The sequence below is a fragment of the Balaenoptera musculus genome, chromosome 6 (genome assembly GCF_009873245.2).
Source record: "Balaenoptera musculus isolate JJ_BM4_2016_0621 chromosome 6, mBalMus1.pri.v3, whole genome shotgun sequence".
NCBI lineage: Eukaryota > Metazoa > Chordata > Mammalia > Artiodactyla > Balaenopteridae > Balaenoptera > Balaenoptera musculus.
The window spans coordinates 109,446,652-109,470,463 of NC_045790.1; the positions used below are offsets into that span (position 1 = coordinate 109,446,652).

Genomic DNA, 23,812 nt, shown 5'->3' on the forward strand with positions numbered 1-23,812 from the left:
CCAGGGCTCGAACCCGTGTCCCTTGCATTGGCAGGCAGATTCTCAACCACTGCGCCACCAGGGAAGCCCTGTTTTACTTTTTTAAAGAAGTAAGGGACAAACTTGAAAATATCTGCAGGACTTCGCTGGTCGCGCACTGGTTAAGAATCCACCTGCCAATGCAGGGGACACAGGTTTGACCCCTGGTCCGGGAAGATCTCACATGTCACGGAGCAACTAAGCCCGTGTGCTGTAACCACTGAGCCTGCCCTCTAGAACCTGCGAGCCACAACTACTGAGCCCACACACCACAACTACTGAAGCCCATGAACTCTAGGGCCTGCGTGCTGCAACTACTGAAGCCCACATGCCTAGAGCCTGTGCTCCACGAGAAGCCACTTCAATGAGAAGCCCACGCACCACAACGAAGTATAGCCCCCGCTCACCACAAATAGAGAAAGCCCGCACGCAGCAACGAAGACCCAAGGCAGCCAAAAATAAATAAATAAATATATATGTATGTATGTGTGTGTGTGTGTATATATATATATATATATCTGCAGAGAACAGGAAACTATAACGTGAACCCTGGCAGATTTTTAAATGAATACTGGAAAATACAATAGCTAAAAAACAAGAACTCAGTAGGTAGATTTAACAGCAGACTAGATATAGTTAAAGAGAAAAACTGGAGGTCAGAGGAAATGCAGGATGCAGCAAGAGAGAGGACAGGGCTGTCTCATGAGCCCTAAGGTTTCCCTGAGTCCTGGGTAAACGCTGCTTTTTACCCCAGTTGGCACTCACCCACACGTTCACCCTGGTTGGGCTCTCAGAGAGCTGCCCAGCACCCCACCTTCGGGTTGCCCAACTCCTTTTCCCATTCAGTTGGTCACCAAGCCCTGCTCACTCCACCTTGTAAGCGTCTTTTGAAATAGCCACTTTCTCTGCCTTCCAGGCCAGTCTGGGTCCCAGCCCACTACCCCCTGCTAAGCAGCAGCAAAGCCTCCTGGCAGGTTGCCCTCATCCCCACCCATCAGGGCCCTTTAATCCATTCCTCAGCATCTTCCTAAAACATCGTCCTCAGTGTCTTGGGATAAAGCCCAAGTCTTTATAACTTGGCCCATGGCGTCCAGCCCTCACTCGACCTTGGGGCTCTGCTCCAGCCCTGCCCTTGATTCCAGCCACTGCACTTTCCCAATGGAGAGAGCCAAAATCAAGTTCTTGCCAACCCGGAGAGACAAACTTTTAGAGGATCTAGGTAAAAGCCAAGTAATCTTTATTATTAATTTTATTATTCTCAAATTTCAAATGCTGTATTACACAAAATACATAAATTGAGGACAGTTCTTTTTCACTCATTTTGCAAAAAAAAAAAAAAAAAAATCAAGTTCTTCATCTGCATCATTGGCATCAGGGTCTGGTTGTCCCTGGGCAACCTCTGGGTCTGCTGACCTAGTTCTCCTGGGTCCACTAGACAGGCAGTTTGTGATACAGCAGCACCTTCTGGATTTCATGCATGACACTGTACTTGAAACTTTATTCCAAACATACTGGTGTAACATTCAGACAGCTGGATTTTAAAAATCGATCCTGCAGGAGTACGTGACCTCCCCAAAACTTACCTCCCCTCATGTCCAGAGACCCGTAAGACACTTGCTTGTCCTGCATCCAACACTTGCAAAGTGTGAGGTCACAAGTCACACCCTCAGGAATAATTACTACACCTTCATCGTTCTTTTGACTTTTTTCCCCCAGAAGTTCCACCAGGGGACCTCTAAGCATTCCATCTAACAGTGATTGGGGTTGTTTTAGGTGCTAAATGTGTCTTCCCCAAACAGTACTTTGCTGTCCTAAAGAACTAAGTGAGCCTCTGTGTTATGAGACCTATAACAACTCAAATGCAACGGAATGACCTCACTTCTGAAGGATAACGTTTTGGGAAAAGATCCTGCCTTACAGTCAGACCCATACAGTTCTGAGAACTTGAGATTCAGGAGTCCTGGGTGTGTGTCACTGCAGTGTCCTTGGCCTGCATCACTGTCTCCCCTCCCTGCCTGCCCCCGGCTGGGTCGGTGCAGCTCCGCCCTAGTGCTGCTCACACAGGGCACACTCAGCTCCTGCTGCGGGCCCTGCTTCCTGAGACCCAGCCTGAGGACACCAGGGGCCAGCCCTGCTCCCCAGCTGCAGAGCAAGGCCTCTGTGCTGTCGAGGTGGGATTCTCTTCAGGTCCTCCTGCTCGAGGCCCCTGAAGGGACACTCGTGCACCCCTGCCCTGGCAACACCCCACCCTGCTGGCCTTGCTGGGGTCCCAAGGAGCAGCCAGGCCTCAGGTAACACCCACTCCCCACGTGGGCTGGGCTCCACTCCTTGCTCCCTGAGACTTTGCCCAAAAGCGTGGCACGCGCTCCCCGAGCCTGTTCCGTCACCTGAAACACGGAGACCACCTCAGGACACACCTCCCTCAGTGACCATCACAGGTCAGCCAGGCCATGAAGCACCTCACCCACAGGCTGGGTAGCCTCTCCCGCCCTTGGCATCTTCCTCTGGGGCTTCACATGTGTCTTCCTCAGGGCCAGAGTCCCTCCGCACTCCACAAGCAGCCCAGCTGACTTTGGCAGGACACCCTGCCCGTACCAGGTGCATGGGGTTGGGGACAGATACAATGTTCGGACTGGGTGGCCACATGATCTGGTGGCTGGCGGTCCCAGGCAGTGGCTAGGGCGGGGGTCAGCACGGCTGCTCAGCCAGCACTCCTGCTGCGCCCAGTGCAAGGCAGCAGGTGAGGCCTTGGGCCCTGGGTGTCAGCCACACTGCCCAGACAACCAGGCCCGAGGGTACAGGGCCCCACAGTCCCCTGGGAGGGCTGTCCCCGCACACAGCCCATGGGACTGGAGAGGCCCAGGTCATGGGTAGGTGGGAGGTATCTGTGAAGAACGCAGGCCTGGGTCTGGTGCCGTCCTGGCCCAGAGCCCTGAGGCCCGAGCTGGCCCTTGGCTTCCTGACCCAAGCCTGAGAGCTCTGCTCCTCTGGGAGCCCTACCCTTGGGCCCACTGGCTGCTTGGACACCAGCTCCCAGATGCGGGGAAAGCTGCAGGAAGGCAAAGCCAGGCATCTGCCGCAACCTGCCTGCCTTCTCTGCTGAAACAACTCTTTCCCAACAAATTTCCCCTTTATTAACTGCCTCGCGTGAGACTATTATACAACCAGGACATGGTTCAGGAATCAAGCTGTGTGGAAGCAAGCGAGCTGGGGCCTGTGAGCCACATCATCCAGAAGAGCACGGAGCCACGGGGGACGGTGCTGTGACACAGCGTGGGCTTCCCCTCCACCAGCACACCTCGCGCCCTGGCCCCTCAGCCTTGGGGAGGCCTGGAGGCCCCCAGCTCCAGGTAACCCTGTCTCTAGGTCCTTAGGAGCTTAGGGATCAGGGTACAGACCCCAGCCTGGCCACACACATGGCAGGAACTGGGCAGAGCTGAGCTAGTAAGAAAGGGACTTCCCAGTCCCCACCCTGACGAGGGATGAGCTCAGCTGGTTCCTCTCCCAGGAGGAGGCCGCAGCGGGTGAGATGCTAGGCACCTGGCCCGACCTCCTGCTCAGCTTCTGGACTCAGCCCGGGTGCTGGCGAGGACCCACAGAAGGTACTCAGCTCGGCGCCGCGGGCCCCGCTAGGGGATGCCATCCCAGACTCGGTCAGATCTGCGGGGGCCCAGGGGGAGAGGGAGCGAAGGAGTAGGGCCCGGTGGGTGGCCCAGCCCAAGGCAGCTTGGCTGTGGCACCGGCAGGCCTGAGCAGCAGGGCTCAGAGCTTGGCCTGGGGGTGGCCCTGCAGCAGGGCGCGCATGTCCAGGAGAGCCTTCTCCAGGTAGTGCACCAGGCGGGCCGCATTGGTCTCTGCGCAGCTGTTGTAGGCCGACACGGAGAAGTTGATGTGCGCCTCCATGGGGTTATAGCAGACACCATAGCCATCTGGGACCACGGGCCCAAAGAACATGACACAGTCTGTCTTGGCAGGAACCTGAGAATGGCACAGGACCAAGGCTCTCATCCCAGCCCCATGGTGGCACCAGCCTGCCTTTCCACGTCGGCTCCCACCGTGCTCTGCCCGAGACGCCCTCTCCTCGTCTCCAGCAGACAGCGTACTCCCTCTCATCCTTTGGGGTGCAGTTCCGGTGTCCCCTCTCTACAGAGACTTCCCTGACATTCCCGAGCGGGGGCTGTCTCCTCCCCTGGGCTTCCTGCCTGGAATGTGAGCCCCTGGGGGCAGGGACAGTGGTTGTCCCTGCTCTACCCCAGTGCCCGGCGCAGGCTGGCATGGATCAGACGTTAACATCTCATCAGTGACTGAATGAAAGCAGGCGGTGGGGAGGATCCTGACTCCTTCTCAGCCTGCCTGAGCTGCAGCAAAGCCCCCTGACCCCAGCTCCTCCTCCAGAGCTCAGCTGCTTCGGCAGTGCGCCCGTGTGGGTCACATCACCACCAAGTGACCGTGTTCTGGACCTCGGCTCCACTCGGTGCAGCCTTTGTCCGGCTCCAGTTTCTAGTGGCTTCTGTCCCCTACCCCCCAGGGCGCCGAGGGCAGTGGCCCACCTGGCTGGTGGACAGGTTGAAGTGCATGGCGATGGCGTAGGAGGTGTCCATGAAGATGTCGGGCATGCTCACCAGGTCTTCGATGGCCTGCAGCTTCAGGCCCAGGAGGTGCCGGTCGAAGGCCTCCCCACGGATGGCCTGCAGGAAGGGGAGCTGTCAGGAGCAGGGGCTTCAGGCCCACGAGGCACCGCTGCCCTCCTCAGGAGCCTGTGGCGGCAATGCCTCTTCCATTCACCGGCCCCCTCAGACCCGTGAGACCAGAGCAGCCAAGCAGAAGAGCCCTCACTTCACAGATGGGGAAACTGAGGCCCAGGGACCCACCCAGGGAGGCAGGAAAGTGCAGCCTAAGAGCACAGGACTGCAGCTGGGCGGCCTGGCCTCATCCTGGCAGGGACCTTGGCAGGTCACTTATATCTTGGAGCCTCAGTGTCTTCATCTGTGAAGTAGGAACAGTCACTAAACTCCCTTTGCGGGGCGGCAGTGAGATCTAAATAGACCTCTGCATGTGACATGGGCAAAGCCTGGCACGTACAGGCGCTCAGGGCCAGGATGGGAACCAGACCTCCACCCCTTGACGGCAGCCCAAGCTGTCAGAGGGCAGGAACCCTGCTGTCTGCCAGCCCGTGCACACCCTCAGCATCCTGGGCTCCAGGGGCATCAGGGAGAGCATGACGCGAGATCCAGAGGCCAACCCGGGCAGTCACTGGACCTCGCCTTGGTCTCTCCCACTGTAAAATGGGGATGTTCAGCTTTGCTCCAAGTGCCCCAAGCCTTAGGGGAGGGGTGTCTGATGCTAAGGGGGGCAGCCATTTGCTGCAGGGATGGACAGGCAGGTGGACAGGCCGGTGGGAAGTGCCCGGGTCAAGCGAGCAAGGACAGGAGGCGCCGGCTCACCTGGTCGGTGTGGGCTCGGTGGGCCCGCACGGCCTTCCGCAGCAGCTCCACCTTCTGGTGCTCCTAGGCAGGGGGAGGGGACAGGGAGCTGAAGCCTCCTGTTCTTGCCACCCTCCTCAGTGGCCCACTCCCCACTCTAGATTCTGAGCTCCCTGAGAGCAGGAACTGGAGCTGCCATCTCTCTGGCCAGTCCCCAGCCAAGGCCTGACACAGGGCAAGTGCTCACTGCTGATGACTGACCCTTGAACAACTCGGGTTTGAACTGTGTGGGTCCACTTACACATGGATTTTTTTCAATAAATTCGACAGTATGACACGACCCGTGGTGGGTTGAACCTGCAGATGCAGAACCACGGATACAGAGAGCTGACTATAAAGTTACATGTGGATTTTTGACTGTGCGGTGCCCTTATCCCCTACGTTGTTCAAGGGTCCACTGCAGTTTCCTTTTCTCTTTGGCTGAGAGAAAGCTCCACGCTGATAAATTCATGGCTCCATCTTCCCCTAGATGCCCAGTATCCACCATAGGACTGGAATACAATAGGTGCTCACTGCGTGTTGACAGAATGAGCAGGAAGGGAGAAGGCTCAAACCCAGCTCTCCCACCCTTGCCCCGGACCTCTCACCGTCACATTAGGGTCGTCCATGGCCTTGACGAAGGTCAGTGAGTCCATGGAGGCCGAGCGGATGGTGTCGGTACGGCCCAGGTGAAACATGCGCAGAGAGGCGCTTTCATAGGTGGCGCAGGCCTGCCCATAGATCCTGCGTGGGAGGTGGGCTGAGCACACCCCTGGCAGGTCCCCCCGCCTCTGCCCCCAGGCTTCATCCCTCCTTCATGGGGGGCGGGGCGCACCTGTAGTAGGCCAGCTGTAGTGCCATCTGGATGAAGGAGTCTGGGCTCAGCTTCTCAGACTTGGGGAAGTCCTTTCCAAAGTGGTGGAACACCAACATCGTGATGTCCAGGTCCTGGATCATGCTGGGGGTCAGAGGAGGTGGGTGAGGAGCAGACACCTGGCAGCCTCTGCCAACCCCAGGGAGGGGCCGAGGGCAGTCTCAGAACCAGCCAGGCACGATGACAGAGCTGACTCTTGTTCTGGCTAGAGGGGCCCGGCCCCGTCCGCCTGGCACCCAGCACTCACATGCTGAGATTCTGCTTGGCCTTCTCAATGTCGCTCTTGATCTCGGGGGTGATGTTGAACCGCAGCTTCTTGGGCATGGGCAGAGGCACCATGGGAGACCGCACGAGCTCGGGCTTCTTCCTGCATAGGACGTGGGCGTCTCAGGCTCCTGCTGGGTGTCTCGGGAGCCTGGGTCCATCCCCAGGATTAGGATGGGGAGGATGGGTGCCCAAAGCTGGAGGGGACCAGCCCAGGGATACTCTTGGGTTTGTTCTTCTGAAAACTGCCTTCATTTCAGCTTTTAAATGGTGAAACGGAGGAGGGGAAGGGACTTGTCCAAGGTCACAAGGCTGAGAAGTGGCAGAGCCAGAATTCAAACCCAGGTTTGATCGACTCTAAACCCCATGCCCTCTTCTGGCTTCCTCTGAAGAAACAGATTCCCAGGTATAAGGGAGAATGCCATTGCTCCTTTGAAGGCTGCTCTGTCGCCTCTGTGTCACCTGTCATCAGGAGCTGGAGAACTGGCTGGATGATGGGGGAACCACACTCACGTGAACTCAATGATGTGGTCCACAAGGGTGATGATGGGGGGTCCCTCTGCTGCTGCATGCTCATAAACGAGCCCACAGGAGCCGTCTTCTGCCACGATGAACTGCAGAGGAGAATGGGGACCCCGACAGCCCCAGGTCCCTGGAGCCACTCTCCGGTTGGGTCCCATGGGTAGGGCGTCCCTGAACCATCTCAAGGGGTTCTGCTGACTTATTACTGTTATTCCTAATAGCTAACACTCACTGGGGGCCTTGCAACACCTGTCCCAGGTCACGCTAAGCACATCCTGTGCTAAACAGACCTTTCCGAGTCCTCGCAACGACCCTTGCGAGTCCTACCACCCCATTTTACAGGTACAGAGGGAAAGTCATGACCAAGGTTATGCCACTCTGCCTGGCCCCACATCCCAGGCTCTCTCTGATCTGCTGATGGATATGTTGGAGGGGTGACGCGGGTTACCGGGCCAGGCCCAGTAATGACAAGCTGACTGCTGCTAATTATAGCCGCGTCCACCTGCTGGCTTCCCCCCTGCTTTACAAGCTGGGAAGCCAGGGACTCTGGGCTCCAGGGGAGGGGCAGGAAGTCCCGGGGCAGTAGTGGGCCAAGCCTGGGTGCATGCCTGGGAGGGAGTCCTGGCCCTGTCAGGTCCTCACCTGCAGCGTTTTGTCGAACCAGCGGTTGCCGCTGTTGAGCTTGCTGCCACCCCCGTGCAGCATCTGGCCAGCCACCTGGCTGCGGTACACGTCTTCCGAGACCCGAGGCATGGGTGCGTCCAGGCACACGGTGAAGATGCTCTTCTGGATGGAGTGCACTGACTCCCGGTTCACCTTGTCTGTGGAGATGTGTGTGCGCGTGTGTGTGTGGTGGCACGGGGGCCAGGCCTGGGGAGGCCTCCGGAGCTTCACTTAGCAGGGGCCTGCAGCCCCACGGCACCCCGTGAGGTAGGGCTAACACCTGACCCACTTCAGAAAGGAGGAAACAGAAGCCCAGGTCACGCAGAGAGCCGGTGAGGCAGTTGGGGATCCGACCCGGGGGCTGACTCTGGGGACAATGCCCCTGACCAACACGGGGTTTGGAGGGATGGTGGAGGTGGGCTCCTCAGCCAGAGGACTTGCATTCTCACTGCAACTTGCTACTTAATAGAAAGAATAAACTAACTGAACCCAACCGCACTGCAGTTTCCTCTTCTGTGGAATGGGGCCAACAACACCTGCTCCGAGTTGAGAGGATTCAGTGAGACACGTGGCTGCCCAGGGCCTGGTGTGGGCCTCCCCTCCCCTCCCAGGGGTACCTTTGATGAGGGTGCTGTATGCCTTGGCCCAGGAGTTACGGTGGTTGGAGGTGAGGATGCCCACGGGCTCTTTGTTGGTTTGCAGTGATGAGTTCCAGATCTTCTCCAGCTGCATGAAGATCTGATCCGAGGTCAGGGGCGTCCCATCGCTGTGGTACACATCCAACTCAAAAAACTGTCCGGGCACAGGCAGGTGGAGAGAAGGGGGTTCGTGGGAGCCTCAGATGGGCAGCAGTCACCTCCCAGCATAGCTTCCTGCTGGCCTTGGCAGCCCAGCTGAGAGGATGGCGTCAGGCCGAGGGCAAGGAGATGGGCGGAGGTCCCTGCACTGCTCTCCCCAGGCTGGCCAAGCCCACAGCCCTTCCTGGCCTCCCCCAGGCCGGGGCCTGGCTGGACACCCAGGGCGGAGAGAGGCCCAGGGCCTGCCTGTTCCAGGGGCACATGGGCAGGTGTGTTGGGGAAGCTGACTCTCGGCCCCGCCCCTCTCCTCCTGGCATCCGCGCGGGGGCTAAGACTGCGGGGGCCCACCCACTTGGTAGTTGTGCACCACGGTGACGTGCATGGGTGGCTTCTTGGTCTTGCTGAAGCTGGTGACCGAATCCTGCTTGGGGCCCGGCACGCGGCAGGAGGACAGGATCTGATAGTACTGGTTCATGCACAGCGGCTTTCCCCCCAGGTACTCCACAGGCAGGGTCTCGCTGCAGGGCAGAGGAACAGGGAGGAGGGCGGGACCCACAGGGAGCTTCTGGGTATGGCTGCGGGCTTGGTCAGGCAGTGGGGCTCACACAAGCAATGTTGGGCCCCTTCGTGTCCCCCCTCCCCCTCAGCGTGAGGTTGGGGACAGGGGGGGCCTGTTGGAGCCCAACTGGGTCAGGAGGCCTGAAATCCACCCTGCTCGTGAGTCACCCTGGAAACTCCCTTCTCTCTGGGCTTCAGTTTGCCACAGGGAAGATGAAGTGGCAAGTCAACCCCAGGGGGGCGGGGTCCTCTTTGGCTGGGATGCCAATTCCAGGGGTCTCTTGGAATAGGATCACCAGGAGGAGGTCACGGCAGCTGGAGCAGAGGACCCAGGTGTCCCAATCCCCATGCTCTGTCTCCCCAGCCCCAAAAGAGGCTGGGTCAACAGGAAGTGAAAGCGACTGAGCTCTGGGCCAGCTCAGCACCCAGGCACGGGGTGCGGGGTGCGGGGTGCGGGGAGGGGGGCTCCGGCTTGGGGTAGGGCGGGGCCGGCTGGAGTGGCTGTGGCGATCAGGCAATCAAGGTGGGAGGAGACAGGGTGGGGGCGGGGCCACTCACTTGTCAATCCTGGCCTTGAAATCCAACACGCCCTCGATTAATTTGGCAGCGAACCTGGAGGGACCAGTTAGAGATCAGAAGGCTGTGTGGACACCCAGAAGGAGGTCCCTGGGCCAGAGACACCAGAGAGGTGGGAGCAGCCTAGTCCAGGGAAGCGACCTACTGCCTTCCTCCTCTCTCACTGCTTACAGAGAGCCTGAAGGAGTTCAAGTGCAGAGAGGGATTAGGGAGATGCGCTGGCCAAGCGCCTGGCAGGAACAGCAGCATGATTATGGCTGGGTTATGAGTCAGTGCCCTCTGACTCCACCTGCAGAGGGCCTGAGGCCCTGATCCACAGCCTGGAGTCTGGAAGGCTGTCACCTTGCTCTGAAGCATCAGTTATGGAGGGACCTAGGACTGTGAGGGTAGGGGAAGGGTGAACGGGAGGGCAGTGGCGTGAGGTGTTCCCCTCTCCTAGATCCCTTCCTGTTTCTGGGCCTCTGTGTCCCCCAGGCCACCTTGCTCAACCTGCCCTTCATCCCTGGACTGTCTGGGCCATATCAACCATGCCCAAAGCCTGGGGGTGCTCCTGGCCCCCAACATGGGGCCCACTGGCTAGAGTTCCTGGGCCTGAACCCCTGGCCCTTCCTGGGGTGCCCTGATCCCTTTAAGAGAAGCAGTGACAGCCGTGAGTGTCTAGCCCTTGGGCAGGAGATCCTCGTCACTGGTATTTTTACCCCTGGTAGGACTGGAACAGAGGCCAAGGCAAAGTGACATGGCCAAATGTGGAAAGGGGACTGTGTACAAAGGTCACCCCTGTGGCCAGCTGAGGAGAGCAGGAAGGAGGGGTGAAGTGCCAGAACTGGGGTGAGGGGTAGCCTCAGGTTTAGGGGGAGGGAGGGGACCTAGTCTGCAGTTTGGTGGTTAACAGCTATGAAGCTTTGGAGCCAGGAAGATCCTGCTTCCTGTCTGGGTCAGCCAATCCCGAAAGGTGATCTTGGGCAGGTGCCTTCACTGCTCTGCTCCTCAGTTTCCTTACCTGTACAACAGGGATGATGCTCCCTACTTCCTAAGGCTGTTTGTGGGGATGAAAGATAACAAACAGGGCTGGGGCCCTTCCGACCTCCCGGCAGAAAGCCCAGAGCCCCACGCCCACCTTGGCCACTCACCTGAGCTGGCCCTGCCGATCCACAAAGTCTTGCCTGGGCAGCAACAAACCCGGGCTGGAGTAGATGACTAGGGGCTGGCGGTACTGGAGATAGGCTGTTTTGAGCCACCAGTCGGACAGCTGGGGGAAGGACCAGAGCCTGTGAGGAGGGGTGGGCGGGGACCAGGTTGCCCCTTCCCCACCAGGGCCAGTGGACCTGGCTGGGCACCCTCTGTCCCCTCTAGGGAGCACAGATTCTCAACGTGAATGTTCAGATCCAGACCCCGCCCAATCCCTTAAACCCAGTGGCATTCCATCATCTTCCCTTTAGATGGAGCCAATCAGCATTAGCGAGGGAAATCAGGCAACACTGCCAAGAAAAAAAGACTGGCAGGAAACCTGGGGTGGGGGGAAGAACAGAGGCAGAAATATCAACCATTTTTCCTTATCTTACACATTTCAGGTCAATGAGTTTAATACTTTTAGAAATAAAAACGTCTGTCTGACAGACAGAAAGGAAAACAGAGAAAGCTATATAAAAAGAAAGTCTGATGAATGAGTTTTTGCCCATCTCAGGTAGGCACTGTCCAGGTAGGCAGGAGCCTGGGGTTCAGAGGAGCCCTCAGGAATCCTGGTCCTCTGTGGCCTCAGTTTTGTTGCTGTCAGACGAGGGAATGGACACCCACTTGGATCTCAAGGTCAGGGTAATCTGGGGAGCTCACTGTAAAGACAAATCATTGCACTAGTGACAAGGTGTAGGTGACACATGCTGCATCTCTACTGGGCTGGCCGTCCTCCGCCCAGGGCAGGGTATCTCTGGGGACTAGCCATGGACACGCTGCTGAAAGCTCCTGTCTTGGGACAACCAGGTGACTGTCACCCTTGTACCTTAGGTGCTGATGGCAACATCGCCCCCACTACCCACTCCCCCAAGCACAGGCCCAATGTGCCTCTTTGTGGCAGGTTCCTCAGTCCGTGGAGACCCAGGCCCCACTGTGCTTCCGCACCCCATCTTAAATAGCACTGGGACGTGCCTCTTCACCACAGACTCCTCTTGGGAAACTGCTGGCCTTGGGCCCCTGGCAAGGGGTGAAGGAGGGCAACGTGCCCGGGTGGCACAGCAGGCCAGTGGGCGACTGCTGTCTGCTGATTTGTGACCTGGAGATACGGCCCCTGGTCAGCCAGACCCTCCTGTCTAACTTGGAGCCTCCTGGAGAGCTGCTGTGTGGCTCTGGGATTTCGATCTACCTCTCTGGGCCTCAGTTTCCTCATCTGTAGATCAGGGAGGGGCAGACAGGAACTCCCTCTCCTTGGGGACAGCCGGGCTGGGCTGCCCTTTAGCCAGGAGCCCTCACGCCACAAAGGACCTCAGAGCCTCTGACCTGAGCTCAGGAGTCAAGGGGAGACCCTGTAGATGTGGGCATTCCCTCAGTGAGAATCTGCTGGGCAGTGGTAGAGCCCCTTAAGAGCCCTGTGAGTGGAGAGGGGGTGGTGGCCCCAGCCCTTTAGCCAGCAGATTCTGTCTGAAGCAGTAGTTCTGGGCTAAACAAAGTTGGAAAACTGCCAGGCCTCAGACTTGCTGAGACCCTGATTCCAGGGTCCAAGGCCCTGACCCGCCAAGGCTCATCTGTGCCCTCCGCCAGCTGATGACTCCCACCTCCTCTGTGCAGCCCCCACCTTTCCACCCGCTCCCTCACAGCGCCCCTCACGTTGTAGGGCCAGACCTGGCTCTGGTCCTCTCCTGCACACCCGCTTCTCCCTCATTCACCCCTCTCTCAACACATCCCCCTTCGCTTCCCCCACACAGTTGCTTTAGGACAGGACTGTCCACCCCCCCACCCCCATCAGCAAGTGCCATGACACTGAAATATACCTGGACCAAATGACTTCCCACCCTCTCCCCGCCAGCCTCCCACCGGGCTCCTTGCCCCACCCTCGCTTCCCTCGCAGCAGCAGGGCAGTCCTCTCTAACTTCATGCTGAGGGTGTAAGACGCGCACAGACCAGTGCCCGGGGCATCGGCGCAGACACATCTGCACACGCTTTGTGACAGACTGAGACACAGAACCAGGACAACGAGTCACTGTCACTATAATCACCCTGCAGCCCCCTCCCACTGAGCTCAAGTCCAAGTGCCGAATTCTCCCGGGGGCCCCGCCTCGCCCTGCCCTTGCACTCCACTCTAGCCTCTGTCCCCGAACGCGCCAGCTGTTGCCACCTTTGCCCGTGCTGTTGCCTCCGTCTGTCTCAGACCCAACGCCGCCCCCTCCCTACCCTCCCTGCCCCTTCAGAAGGAAGATGCTACTGGTCTCCACTCTCACTCTCGCATCGTCCTTTTTATTTCTATAGAACTTCACTGCCTGAGATGACCTCGTCCACTCGTGTGTGTCCTCTTCCTGCCCTACTTGAATGTCAGCTCCAGCAGGCCGCTGACGGTGCCCTTCTTGCTCCCCCAGCACGCTGCCTGGTGCCGGCACAGAGCAAGTGAACAGGACACTCCGCGGGGCAGACGGACGCACCAGAGCAGCCCGTGCTGGAAAACCTGGGGTCTGCAGCCAGCAGCAGGCCACAGGAGGGACGCTCACAACGACCCAGGGTCTCTGGCTGGGGGGTGCCCTGTCCCCGAAACCTCCGCGCGAGCCAAGGGGACTGGTGTGCCCCCTGCCTTCCCACTCACCCAGTTCTCCATCTTCCTGGCCCTGCGCTCCAGCCCCTTCTGCAGGCGCTCCCCTACGCCCCCCGCGGTCTGAAACTCTTCCACCAGCTGCTTGGTTTGGGCCCACTCCTCCTCGCTCACGATGGGCTGCAGCGCCTTGAGATAACGGTCCAGGGTCTGCTGGAGTGGGGGCACGGGCAGCCGGGGTAGCGAGTCCTGGTGTGTCTTAAAGCGACTGGAAACCTTCATCAAGGAGGAGGGCTTGAGGAAGTCCAGGGGCTTCACCTGCAGGCAGCAGAACATCCTGCTCATTCTCTCACCGGCTCTGGGAGGCCCTGGCAATCCCAAAGCCGAAGTCCTGGGCACTCATGTGCCCACTCCGGGGGTCAGAGACGGCCTCTTGGGTGGTGCCTGCCCTGGTTTCCCAGCTCTCCAGCTGTAGGTGTCCCCGCCTCTTAGGGGCCAGGAGATGTAAGTAGGGATGGAGGAGGGTGGGGAGTGGTCACTGATCTTGGCAGCACTCAGAGGAACCGAGTCAGGATGAATGGCACCTACTGGGGGTGGCAGAGCTCAGAGGGACCTGTCACCTATTGGATGCACAGGGCCCCACCTTTCTCACCCTGGGACGATGAGCCAGCCAGCAGTGAGGTGACCACTCCCTCCCGGAGGTCCCCACCTCCTTTTCTCCCATCCTTACCAGGTGGAGACATAGGAGGGAAGAAGAGAAAATCAGATAGGGCCAGACGACGACAGTACCTCTGGGTGAGGGCGAGGTCTTGGGCTTTTTCCTGTCTGTGGGGTGGGGACAGGGGTGGCATGGGGGCAGCGCTGTGCCAAGAGAGAGCTGAGTGGCCTGGCAAGGAGGGTGAGAGCTGACAGAGAGGGAGAGTCTGGAGACTCTGGAGGCGGACAGAAAGAGAGACAGGAGCGTCCAAGGCTGCTGGCAGCAGTGGGCAGGCAAGTGGCAGAGGCTCCGTTTCATACCTTCTCTTTCTGCTGCCCGTCCTCCATGGCAGGACTGAGGTTCTGAGCCCTGTCTGTCTGCCTTGGGCTGGATCTCTAAGCCTAACTGTGCTACCAAGTGGGTGAGCAGAACCTAGCAAGAGGCAGCCACTTGCCCGGGCTGGAAAGAAAAGACAAGAGCCAAGATTCAGGGGGAGGCAGAGGTGGCAGTGGCGATGGCTACAGCAGCTGTGGTGGCATCTGGGCTTATGGCTGTCACAGGAGCAGCTGTTCCACCCTCCTGAGCTTCCAGAAGTGGAGGAATGGGGAGCAGGTGAGAGGGCTGGTGGTGTGCACTGGAGCAGAAGGAAACCTGGAAAACTTTTCCCTTTCTTCCCTGGATGGGCCCAATGCTAAGGAGGCAGGCCAAGAGGTTTTAAAAATGCACCTGTCAGAATCTGCATAGGTGTGTTTGATGGGGGACAACTTGGCTGGAGGACAGAAACTGCTTGGCCGCTGAGGTTAAAACACAACCCTGAATATAGTCCTGAAAACTGGGGTTGGTGCAAAGGCGCAGACACTGGGAAGGGAGTATAAATGGACATTTCCCTCCAAGACTCTTGGGGCCCTTCTGGGCCACCCTTCCACCAAAGCCTGGTTCTCTTGAGTTGTGGCTCATTCAGCTGGGGGTTACCAGACCTTTGGGCATTAAAAATAAACCAGGGACTTCCCTGGTGGTGCAGTGGGTAAGACCCTGAGTTCCCAATGCAGGGGACCCGAGCTTGATCCCTGGTCCGGGAACTAGATCCCATGTGCATGCTGCAACTAAAGAGTCCGAGTGCCGCAACTAAGACTCAGTGCAGACAAATAAATAAATAAATAAATAAAAATTTAAAAAAAAAACCCCAAAACAAAGAATGCTGGCTTTGGGACTGGACTAGATTTGAGTCCAGGGGATGCTGGCCAAGTCTCCCCTTGCCTCAGTTTTCCTGGCAGTAAAGTGATCAGGCCATTTAGCAGGTCCTAGAAGATGACCTAGAGGCCATCTGTGGGATGGGAACAGAGCTCAGCTGGCAGTGGCAAGGATGAGCTGGACCTCTGAGGTCCTGGAAAATCTGGAAAAGCCTCTGGGTCGGTGGATGGGTACCTCAGCCCTCTGGGCCTGGCAGTGTCTGAATACCCTTCTTGGCCCAGACAGAGGGAGATACAAACAGAGATACGCTTGGGGTAGAGAGGAAAGGAATCCAAGTCAGGATAGCAGCACTACCTGCTCCAAGCTGCCTCCGGGGAAGATTGGGGGTAGTGGTGGAGGCATGGGGGTGGGTAGCTGTTAATCAAGTTGGGGAAGTGACTGGTGGAGAGGGAGGGCATGGGGCTGCCACCTGCTGCCTTCTGCCAACTCTGAGGACTTTCTGAGCAGCCCAGCTTGATGCCCTCACTGGAGTGTCTCTGGCCACACACAATCCCCCAGGGGCCATTTGATAAGCCCGGGGAAGGTGACCAACTGGATGGGGTTGGAGACGTGGCTCTGGCCGGGGAAGAAATGGCTCAGGCTGAGCGTGCGACAGGTGTGTGAGGCAGAGAATAACCGTGAGGAGACACTCTTGGTCTCTCCGCTCCTTGGCTCCGGGCCTAAGGGTGGAGGTGCTGCCCGAAGCCAGGGTCCTTACTGTGTCTGCTGGGTCTTTGGAATTTGGCGCCACAGAGTGTGGCTCCGATCTAGCCTCTGACCTTAAGCCTCAGTCTCCCCCTCTGCCAAGCGGGGTTAGCCCACCTGCCGACCCCGGCCCAGCAGCTGCTGGTGAGGCTGGACTGCAGGCACCGGGCCGCGGCGCCTTGACGGCCGGTTTTCCCACTCGGGCGTAGCTGCGCCGCTGGCCCGGTCTGCGGCCCGCCCGCCCGATCCAGGGCCCGCTAGGCCGGCTTCCCGGCCGCACTCACCACGGTCCTGGCAGCGAAGGCCAACATCTCTGCGGCCCGCCCGCGGACACACGGTCCGCTCCGTCCCCCGCGCTGGGCAAAGTCCGCGCCGCCGCCGTGGGTGGGTTCCCGCTAGAGCCTCCGGGCCAAGGTCGTCGAGTCACGGCCGCCAGCCGGTAGAAGCGGCCCCGCGCCCACCCACCGGGCCGCCCACCCAACTGGCCCGGGGCAGGCGGACTCCTGGGGCGCGGCCTCGGGCCAGTTGCAGGCCCCGGCGGCTAGCCGAGAGCGCGGGGCGGGGTCGGGGGCGGGAGCAGGGCGCAGTTAGCGGTTGGGGACCCCGCGAGGTGGTGGAACCCCGGAAGGGGAGCAAGGCGGAGGCCACCGTCCAGCTCGCCCTCTCCCACCTCCATAAGCCGTCCAAACTGTTGGAGGCAGTGGTGTGCACCCTTCTCAGTCCTTTTGGTGCCCTTGAGCGCTGCTCTCAGAGTGGTGGCAAAACACAACCATGCTGACAAGGGAATGTCTTCTACTAGTCCTAGGGATACCGTCAGAGCCACGCAACAAGATGACAGGTGGGGACCGCCCCGCAAAAGCATGGCCGCCGCGCTCCCAGGGCCCTCCCCGCAGGCGGTTGGCGAGCCGCGCGGCGAGCCGGCCGTTGGTGCGCATGCTCTCCGGCGCCCCGCACCAACATGGCCACCGCCTCCGGGTGAGCGGGGCCGCCGCGAGTCGGCCGTTGCTGGGCATGCTCCCTGAGTGCCCCGCACCAATATGGCGGGCGTCCTCGCTGGGGTGACTTTAATTCTCGGTTTTCGGTTCTAGCCGGCCGGTGCTCACTTCTCTTCGGAAAGCTCTGGGCGCGTGGTGGGGCCGGAGAAAGGCAGGGCGGGTGCGGGGGTGAAAGGTGAGAGGGGACTGCAGGCATCCAGGCCGGCTCCTGGCGGCAGGAAGATGGCTGAGAGCGAGCGGCGGTCGCCGCCAGGTAGGGCGGAGGGGCCGCGGTGGAGTGGGGGGTCGGGGGCGGTGCCAGGCGTGGGGGCGGGGACGGGGTGTGGTGTGTGGGGTGCTCAGCGAGGGGAGGAGGGTCGGGAGGTGGAGGAACTCGAGGGGCAAACGCTCTTGGGCCCCGAAGTGCTGGGGGATCTGGAGGGAGGGCAGGATCTCGGGACTGCAAAAGGGCGATGGGTGGGGCGTAACGCCAGGACTTGGGGAGCCTGAGTTGCCCGAGGGTCGGGTGGGCAGCCCCGTGGCCCGAAGGGGAGGCCTTTTCCACACCTGGGCTGCTCCTGCTGAAGTCAGCTCTTGACCTGGCGGGGAAGCAGCCAGGCGTGGGGGCTGCTGTCTTCATTAGACCCTGCACTGGGGCTGGGGGCTGGTGCTCCGTGGGGCCTGCCTCGACCCCTCGGCCCTGACCACCCCTCCTCACCTGCTCTCTTTTCCCCTTGGAGACGGGGCTCCGGAGTTTCAGTGGCTAAGAAGTTATCGAGGGAAACTGCCCTTGGTCGTCTAAACCACTGATTTAAAAACGCTGGTTGTGCAAAGAGACGACTTTCTTTCTGGCATCACCATCTGTAACTTTTATTTACACTGTTCATCTCAAATAACTGGGATGGAGGTGCGAGGGAAAGGATCCTCTTAGACCGGTAACGTGGGGAAATGGAAGGGTGTTTGCTGACCCCTCCTCCTCCCCTCCCTTGAGCTAAGAAGGACTTCTAAAATTCTGTCAGAGGTGCAAATAGGTTGGCTAAACAGCTGTTTCAAAACAGCTAATGTTTTGAAACCATTCACTGTTCCTTCTACCTTGTCTCCCCTTTTATGAGCTCTGGGAAGGTCTCAGGAGGGAGAAATTTTGAAGATCAAAAGAGGCATCCCCTCCACTCCCCACCCCGCCTCAAAAACAAAAAACAAAAAAAACCCCCAAAGAGCTGGGTATGGTCTGTTAAGGCATTTGAAACCAGACATTTATTTTGTTCGGTACAAAACTTCTGTGCATGTGCCCTTAGGAGTTCCAGTAATGACATCAGGATATATAAGGCAACCAGAATTATCAGTGAGATGAATGTGTCTGTGAAGATGGGCGGTGGGAGGTGTGGGGGGAGAACCTGTGCCCTGAGATCGAGGAAGGCTCAGGGAGGTTATCTATGGCTGAGAAGATTCAGGTTCCCAGGAGGTATTCCTTCTTTGAAGTTTGAAACAAAGGGTGTTTAGGAGCAGTGGAAAGAATTGCTTAACTCAGACAGTGTAGTGATGAAAACCTTGGATTCTGGAGTTATATAGACCTGGCTGTACCTGGCACACTGCAGCCTCTGTGAGCCTGTTTTCTTATCTCTCAAAATGGGTCTACTGTAGCTTCCTCACCGAGCTGGTAGTGTGTGTTCCGTAGACGGTGTGGGCGAATCATGGGACGTGGGGGTTATCAGGAAATCTGGATTACTGTTATCCTTTTCAAAGGTGGTACAGGTTAAACATGTAGACAGGTTCCCAAATCATAGGTGATACCATATTATACTCTCTGGGATTTTTTAGGAACACCTCTAAAACTCTGGATGTTTCCATCTTATACTGAGGGGTTGTAGGGGATCCAGCTGTCCCGTGGCACCTTTGTCAGAGGCGGAATAATCTGAGGCTAGAGAGGCTGTGGGCCTGACCTCATTGATCACAGTCTCGAGTTTGAAGTCTCGTCTTTTTGATTTGGGATTGCATGTTCTGGCAAATTGTGTGTGTGTGTGTTTCATCAGTGATTGGTCGCAAAACTTCCAGGTAGCCTTTCTTCTGGGAACAGGGCCCAGCCCTGTGAAATAATATCAGGAGGGCTAGTCCCTTGCAGGGAACAGTTCTCGCAAATTTAGAAAAGGACTCTGTTCCCAAAGATCATTTGCAAATGGATAATTTGGAATGTAGAACACATTTTCCCATAAAAACAATGCGGTTAGGTCACCAGCCTGACCTACAAAGCTTTTAATTTAGCATCTTACTTGAAGTAGCAATTTATTAATAGTATGGTCGTCAATTTAAGGTTCTGGGAACAGGACTTGCAGAACAGGTGGGAGGAGGAAGAGAGTTTCTGGTCTGATTTTTGGGCCCTGGGTTGAATTTGAATCTGAATTTGAATTTGAATTTGAATTTGAATTTGAATTTGGGCCCTGGGTTGAAGGCAGAGGTTTGCCTTGGTCTTATCCCAGATTCTCTGTCTCCTTAGGTCTCCAGGTCTCCTGGCACTTTTCCTTTCCTCAGGGCCTCTCGAGGCAGGCTCTGGTCCCCCAAAGGTCACATGTTCTAGAACCTACTTAGGTCTTTGTTCCCTTTTCTCCATGCAGCTGATGTGAGCTAGGTTTTAGGAGGACAGCAATGGAACAGATTTATACTACATTGTGAGTGACTGATAGTCCTTTATACTTCTTGGAGAGTTTTCATTTTCATTTTTATTTATTTACTTATTTTTTTATAAATTTATTTTTGGCTGCGTTGGGTCTTTGTTGCTGCGCACGGGCTTTCTCTAGTTGCAGCGAGCGGGGGGCTACTCTTTGTTGTGGTGCGTGGGCTTCTCATTGCGGTGGCTTCTCTTTGTTGTGGAGCACGGACTCTAGGCACGTGGGCTCAGTAGTTGTGGCTCTCGGGCACTAGAGCACAGGCTCAGTAGTTGTGGCGCACGGGCTTAGTTGCTCCGTGGCATGTGGGATCTTCCCGGACCAGGGCTTGAACCCGTGTGCCCCTCACTGGCAGGCGGATCCTTAACCCCAGCGCCACCAGGGAAGTCCTATTTATTTTTTAAAAAATTATTTTTATTTTTTGAGAGTTTTCAATTTTAAAGGAAGGGGCTTACTAATCTGACAAATCTCCAAGAGTAGATTCAGGCCCACAACTCCCAACCCGTAACCTTTGGGACTAGGTGTATTTTGGAATTCAGAGTTTTTCAGATTTCAGAAAGCAGTGTCCCATAATCAAACAAAAAGATATATGCAGCAAAACATAAATTTCAGCTAAATGGGATACACAGACTACCCTGTGTTTTCCTTTCCTTCAGCTTCTGAAAATACAGAAACTCTATTTAAAATAGTTTATTTCTGATTACAAAAGTACTACAATGCCAGTTTTTAATAGTAATATGTAGCTTAGAAAGTGGAAGTCCTTTATAAATCTTACCTCCTAGAGATGACAGCTATTAACTTTGGTGTTTAATCCTTTAGATTTTTCCAATGCATAAGCTAATAGGTATATGTGTTATTTATATTAGTATGTAAATTTTTTTTTACAAAAATAAGATTATATTGTATATAATATGCTGCAGTTTTGTTTCTTCACTTATTAATATTTAGGCTGTTTTTCTCATGTCAGTAATTTAGATTTTGTTCTTTTCAAAAGCTAGGAAGATTTCCATCATACGGGCATATCGTTATTAATCCATCACCTTATTGATTGATATTTGGGTTGTTTCTAATTTTTTTCGATGCAGTAAGCACTTTTATATACATCTTTGTCTATTTCTGTGGGCACATCTGTAGGGTTGATTCCTACTGTTGGCTCAGTGGGTGTAGTATGCAGTTTTTACTTCAAAAGACCGTGCTGAGTTGCCCCCTCAGCAGATTCTACCATCTAAGACTCTCACCAACAGTGCAGGAGAGTTCCTGTTTCCCCTTCCCCAATCAGTGCCAGATGTTTTTAATCTGCCAACCTGATTTAGAAAAGCAGTCTCATCTAATTTACATTTCTGTGCTTATTCGGGATGTTGGTAATTTTTTTCAAATGTTTATTGGCCATTTTTTTTTTCCTTCTTCTTCTTTGAGTTGCCTGTTTATGTCTAAAAGGTCAACTTGGCTTTATTTTTCTAACCTTTCTGCCTGCCTGGGGAGCAGGAGGAGAGGGCATGGCAGATCCACTGGACGTATCAGTTGTTGAGGGGGTTGCCAGGATTGCCCAGCTCCTTGCAGAGTGAGGAAAGGCAGGAAGCCAGTGGGTTTGGCTTAACAAGCCGATACTTTATCCTGGGAGTGCGTGTCTGGTTTATGCTAGGGCTTGCGCGTTAGAGTCTTGGTTTAAAAGTGTGTGTGTGTGTGTGTGTGTGTGTGTGTGTGTGTTGGGGGGGAAGGATTCTGTTTATCTGATTGCTTTTTCATTTTCTTTGTCAAGACTCTTCGGAGGATATCCTTCCAGCCACTCAGAACTTCATCATTCCAAAAAAAGAGATCCACACTGTTCCAGACATGGGCAAATGGAAGCGTTCTCAGGTACCACTGGTGTCTGCACTGCAGGGTCAGAACTGGATGAGAAACTTGGGCTTTTTCAAAGACAGTGGTTTTCTAGGCCTGAGTGGGGCTGTGAGCTCCTGACCCTTCTTGCTTTTGGAGCCAGAGCTGTTTAGAAGCTATGGAGAGAGGTGACAGGGGAGCTGGCTGTCTCTTCCCCCTCGGGGGCAGCTCTCAGGGCGCTGGAGTGGGAAGGTCTCTGGGGGCTGGGGCGAGGATAACCATGGAGGGTTCTGCTCCTGATTCTTGGAAGCCATCGCCCCTTGGGTGTTACTGTATTGGCTGAACATCCTACATGATGGAGCGGGTCACTCTGATGCTTGGTTACAAGTAATAGCAAGTCTGGGAGCCAGTGTATCACAGGGAGAGGAGGTTACCCCCTGGAAACCTAGGCCAGGGAGGTGGCTGAGCCCAAAACACCAGGGAACTGGGGTCCCAGTTCTCTGCGCTTCTCAGTCTTCATGGTAGGCAGAAGACAACAGCTTGTACCTTCCCGGCTTCTGGTACAGGCTGTGGAGAGACTGGGACTAAGAAAAAGAAAGCCAATTTCAAGTTCTCAGGGAAGGCCTCGCGTCCAGCTCCATCCACTTGCCTACACCTGGTGTGGGCAGCTGGAGTGGGGAGTGTCACTTGTATAGAAGGGTGGCCCGGGGTCCTGGCAAGCTTGGCAGGTTCTCTGTGTGGAGTCTCCTGTGCTTACATTGAGCCCAAGCCCTACCGCAGCCATGTCTTGGCCTTGCTGGGGCCGGGGCCATGCTAGCCTGTCTGGCTCCTCTTTCACAAGCCTGCCCTTTAAATATCTGGAGATGGTTATCGTGTCTTTTCTGAGTTGTTTTCTCCCCCACGTCTTCACCAGGATAAACGCCTTAGTTCTTTAGCTGCTCAAAGGATGTGGTTCGAGTTCTTTCATCATCTTGGTTGCTCTGCCTCAGGGTTTCTCAAGCTCAGCACTATTGACATTTGGGGCAGATAATCCTTTGTTGTAGGGCGCTGTCCCGTGCACTGTAGGATGTTTAGTGACACCCCTGGCCGCTACCCACTCCATGCCAGTAGCAGCCCTCCTCCCAGTTATCACAACCAGGAAGGTCTCCAGACTGTTGGAAGTCTCCTGGGAGCCGTCTCACCCGGGTTGAGAAGCACCACTTTTCTCTTCCCTGAACCTGCAGGACTGTCTGAATCCAAACGTGGCTTTAGTTCCTTGCTTTCCCCTAGATGTTTTCCAAAGAACATTGGGTGTTTATGATGCGCCAGGTACTTTAGCTGATTTAATCCTCACAAAAACCCTGGGACTCTGAGGTCATCTCCATTTTGAAATTGAGAAAACTGAGGCCAGGAGGTGAAGACATTTAGACATTTAGCAAGGCACAGTTAGTGGTCAAGATGAGAGTCCAAAGAGTTATGTCCAGGTTGCCTGGCTCTGGAGCCCCATGGGTTGAGCTGCTATGCTCTAGGCTATAGGTGGGCAGCCTAATTTGGCCCTCTGCCTGTTTTTTTTTTAATTTCTTTTTATTTTGGCTGCACTGGGTCTTAGTTGCGGCATGCATGAGGGATCTAGTTCCCCGACCAGGGATCGAACCCGTGTCCCCTGCATTGGAAGGCAGGTTCTTAACCACTGGACCACCAGGGAAGTCTCCCCCCTGCCCCCCCGGCCCCCCTTAAGTGTTGGATAAAGAGGAAGCAAGAAAGTGAGAGGCAAAAGGGATGAAGAAGAAACAAGACCACACAGAAGTTACTTGCTGCCAGGAACTGCCTCTACAGGGGCCTGCACCTCAGTGCTTTCTTAGCCCTGTGCTGGCTGTAACCTGCAGCCCCATAGGCAAGAGGGTGCCCAGCTGGAAGCTGGGGATGGGTATGCTGGGAGACCTGGCCATGGGCAGAAAACAGCTTCATCTCCTGGGAGCAGGGCATCCGCAGTGCAGGTACACAGCCTGGCCTGCCTGGTGGGGGAAACATCTGGAAAGTTACCAGGGGCTGGACCCTTGGTGGTATAGTATAATGGTGGAGTACTCGCCGCTCTACTTTGGAGTTTGGCTGGCCGGGTCCTAGCTCCACGTCTAAGGACATCTTGGTCTTAGGAGTCACTTCCCCTGAAGCCTTGGTCTCCTCATCTGTAAAATGGGGACAATGACAGTGTCTGCCTTGTGGGGTTGTTGTATAAAGAAACTGCTGGCAGCAGTGGTGAGTGCACAGTAGACTCTGGCTGGAGG

General features: G+C 56.3%; 2 protein-coding genes across 5 annotated transcripts in view; one reads left to right on the plus strand and one right to left on the minus strand.

The window, feature by feature from the left end:
* Positions 1–1,234: 1,234 nt before the first annotated feature.
* On the minus strand, positions 1,235–16,941 carry CRAT (carnitine O-acetyltransferase). 3 transcript variants are annotated; one of them, XM_036854329.1, is made up of 15 exons: positions 16,381–16,941; positions 14,482–14,620; positions 13,519–13,782; positions 10,865–10,983; positions 9,717–9,770; positions 8,953–9,118; positions 8,421–8,595; positions 7,783–7,961; positions 7,132–7,232; positions 6,602–6,721; positions 6,316–6,438; positions 6,089–6,224; positions 5,463–5,525; positions 4,569–4,706; positions 1,235–3,996 (listed from the first exon to the last, which is right to left on the minus strand). In XM_036854329.1, the coding sequence occupies exons 2-15, from the start codon at positions 14,506–14,508 to the stop codon at positions 3,781–3,783; spliced, it is 1,881 nt and encodes a 626-aa protein (XP_036710224.1). In that variant the 5' UTR covers positions 14,509–14,620; positions 16,381–16,941; the 3' UTR covers positions 1,235–3,780. The 3 variants fall into 3 exon arrangements, with proteins under 3 accessions (XP_036710224.1, XP_036710223.1, XP_036710225.1); XM_036854328.1 differs by lacking the exon at positions 14,482–14,620; XM_036854330.1 differs by lacking the exons at positions 13,519–13,782; positions 14,482–14,620 and having other exon boundaries at positions 16,381–16,940.
* Positions 16,942–17,039: 98 nt separating this feature from the next.
* Positions 17,040–23,812, plus strand: part of PTPA (protein phosphatase 2 phosphatase activator) — a 28,102-nt gene continuing 21,329 nt past the window's right edge. The window contains exons 1-2 of one of the 2 annotated variants that reach the window (XM_036854332.1): positions 17,040–17,344; positions 21,490–21,587. In XM_036854332.1, coding sequence (XP_036710227.1) covers positions 17,314–17,344; positions 21,490–21,587 — 129 coding nt within the window. In that variant the 5' untranslated portion in view covers positions 17,040–17,313. The remainder of the gene's footprint in view (positions 17,345–21,489; positions 21,588–23,812) is intronic. The other variant, XM_036854331.1, reaches the window with a different exon arrangement.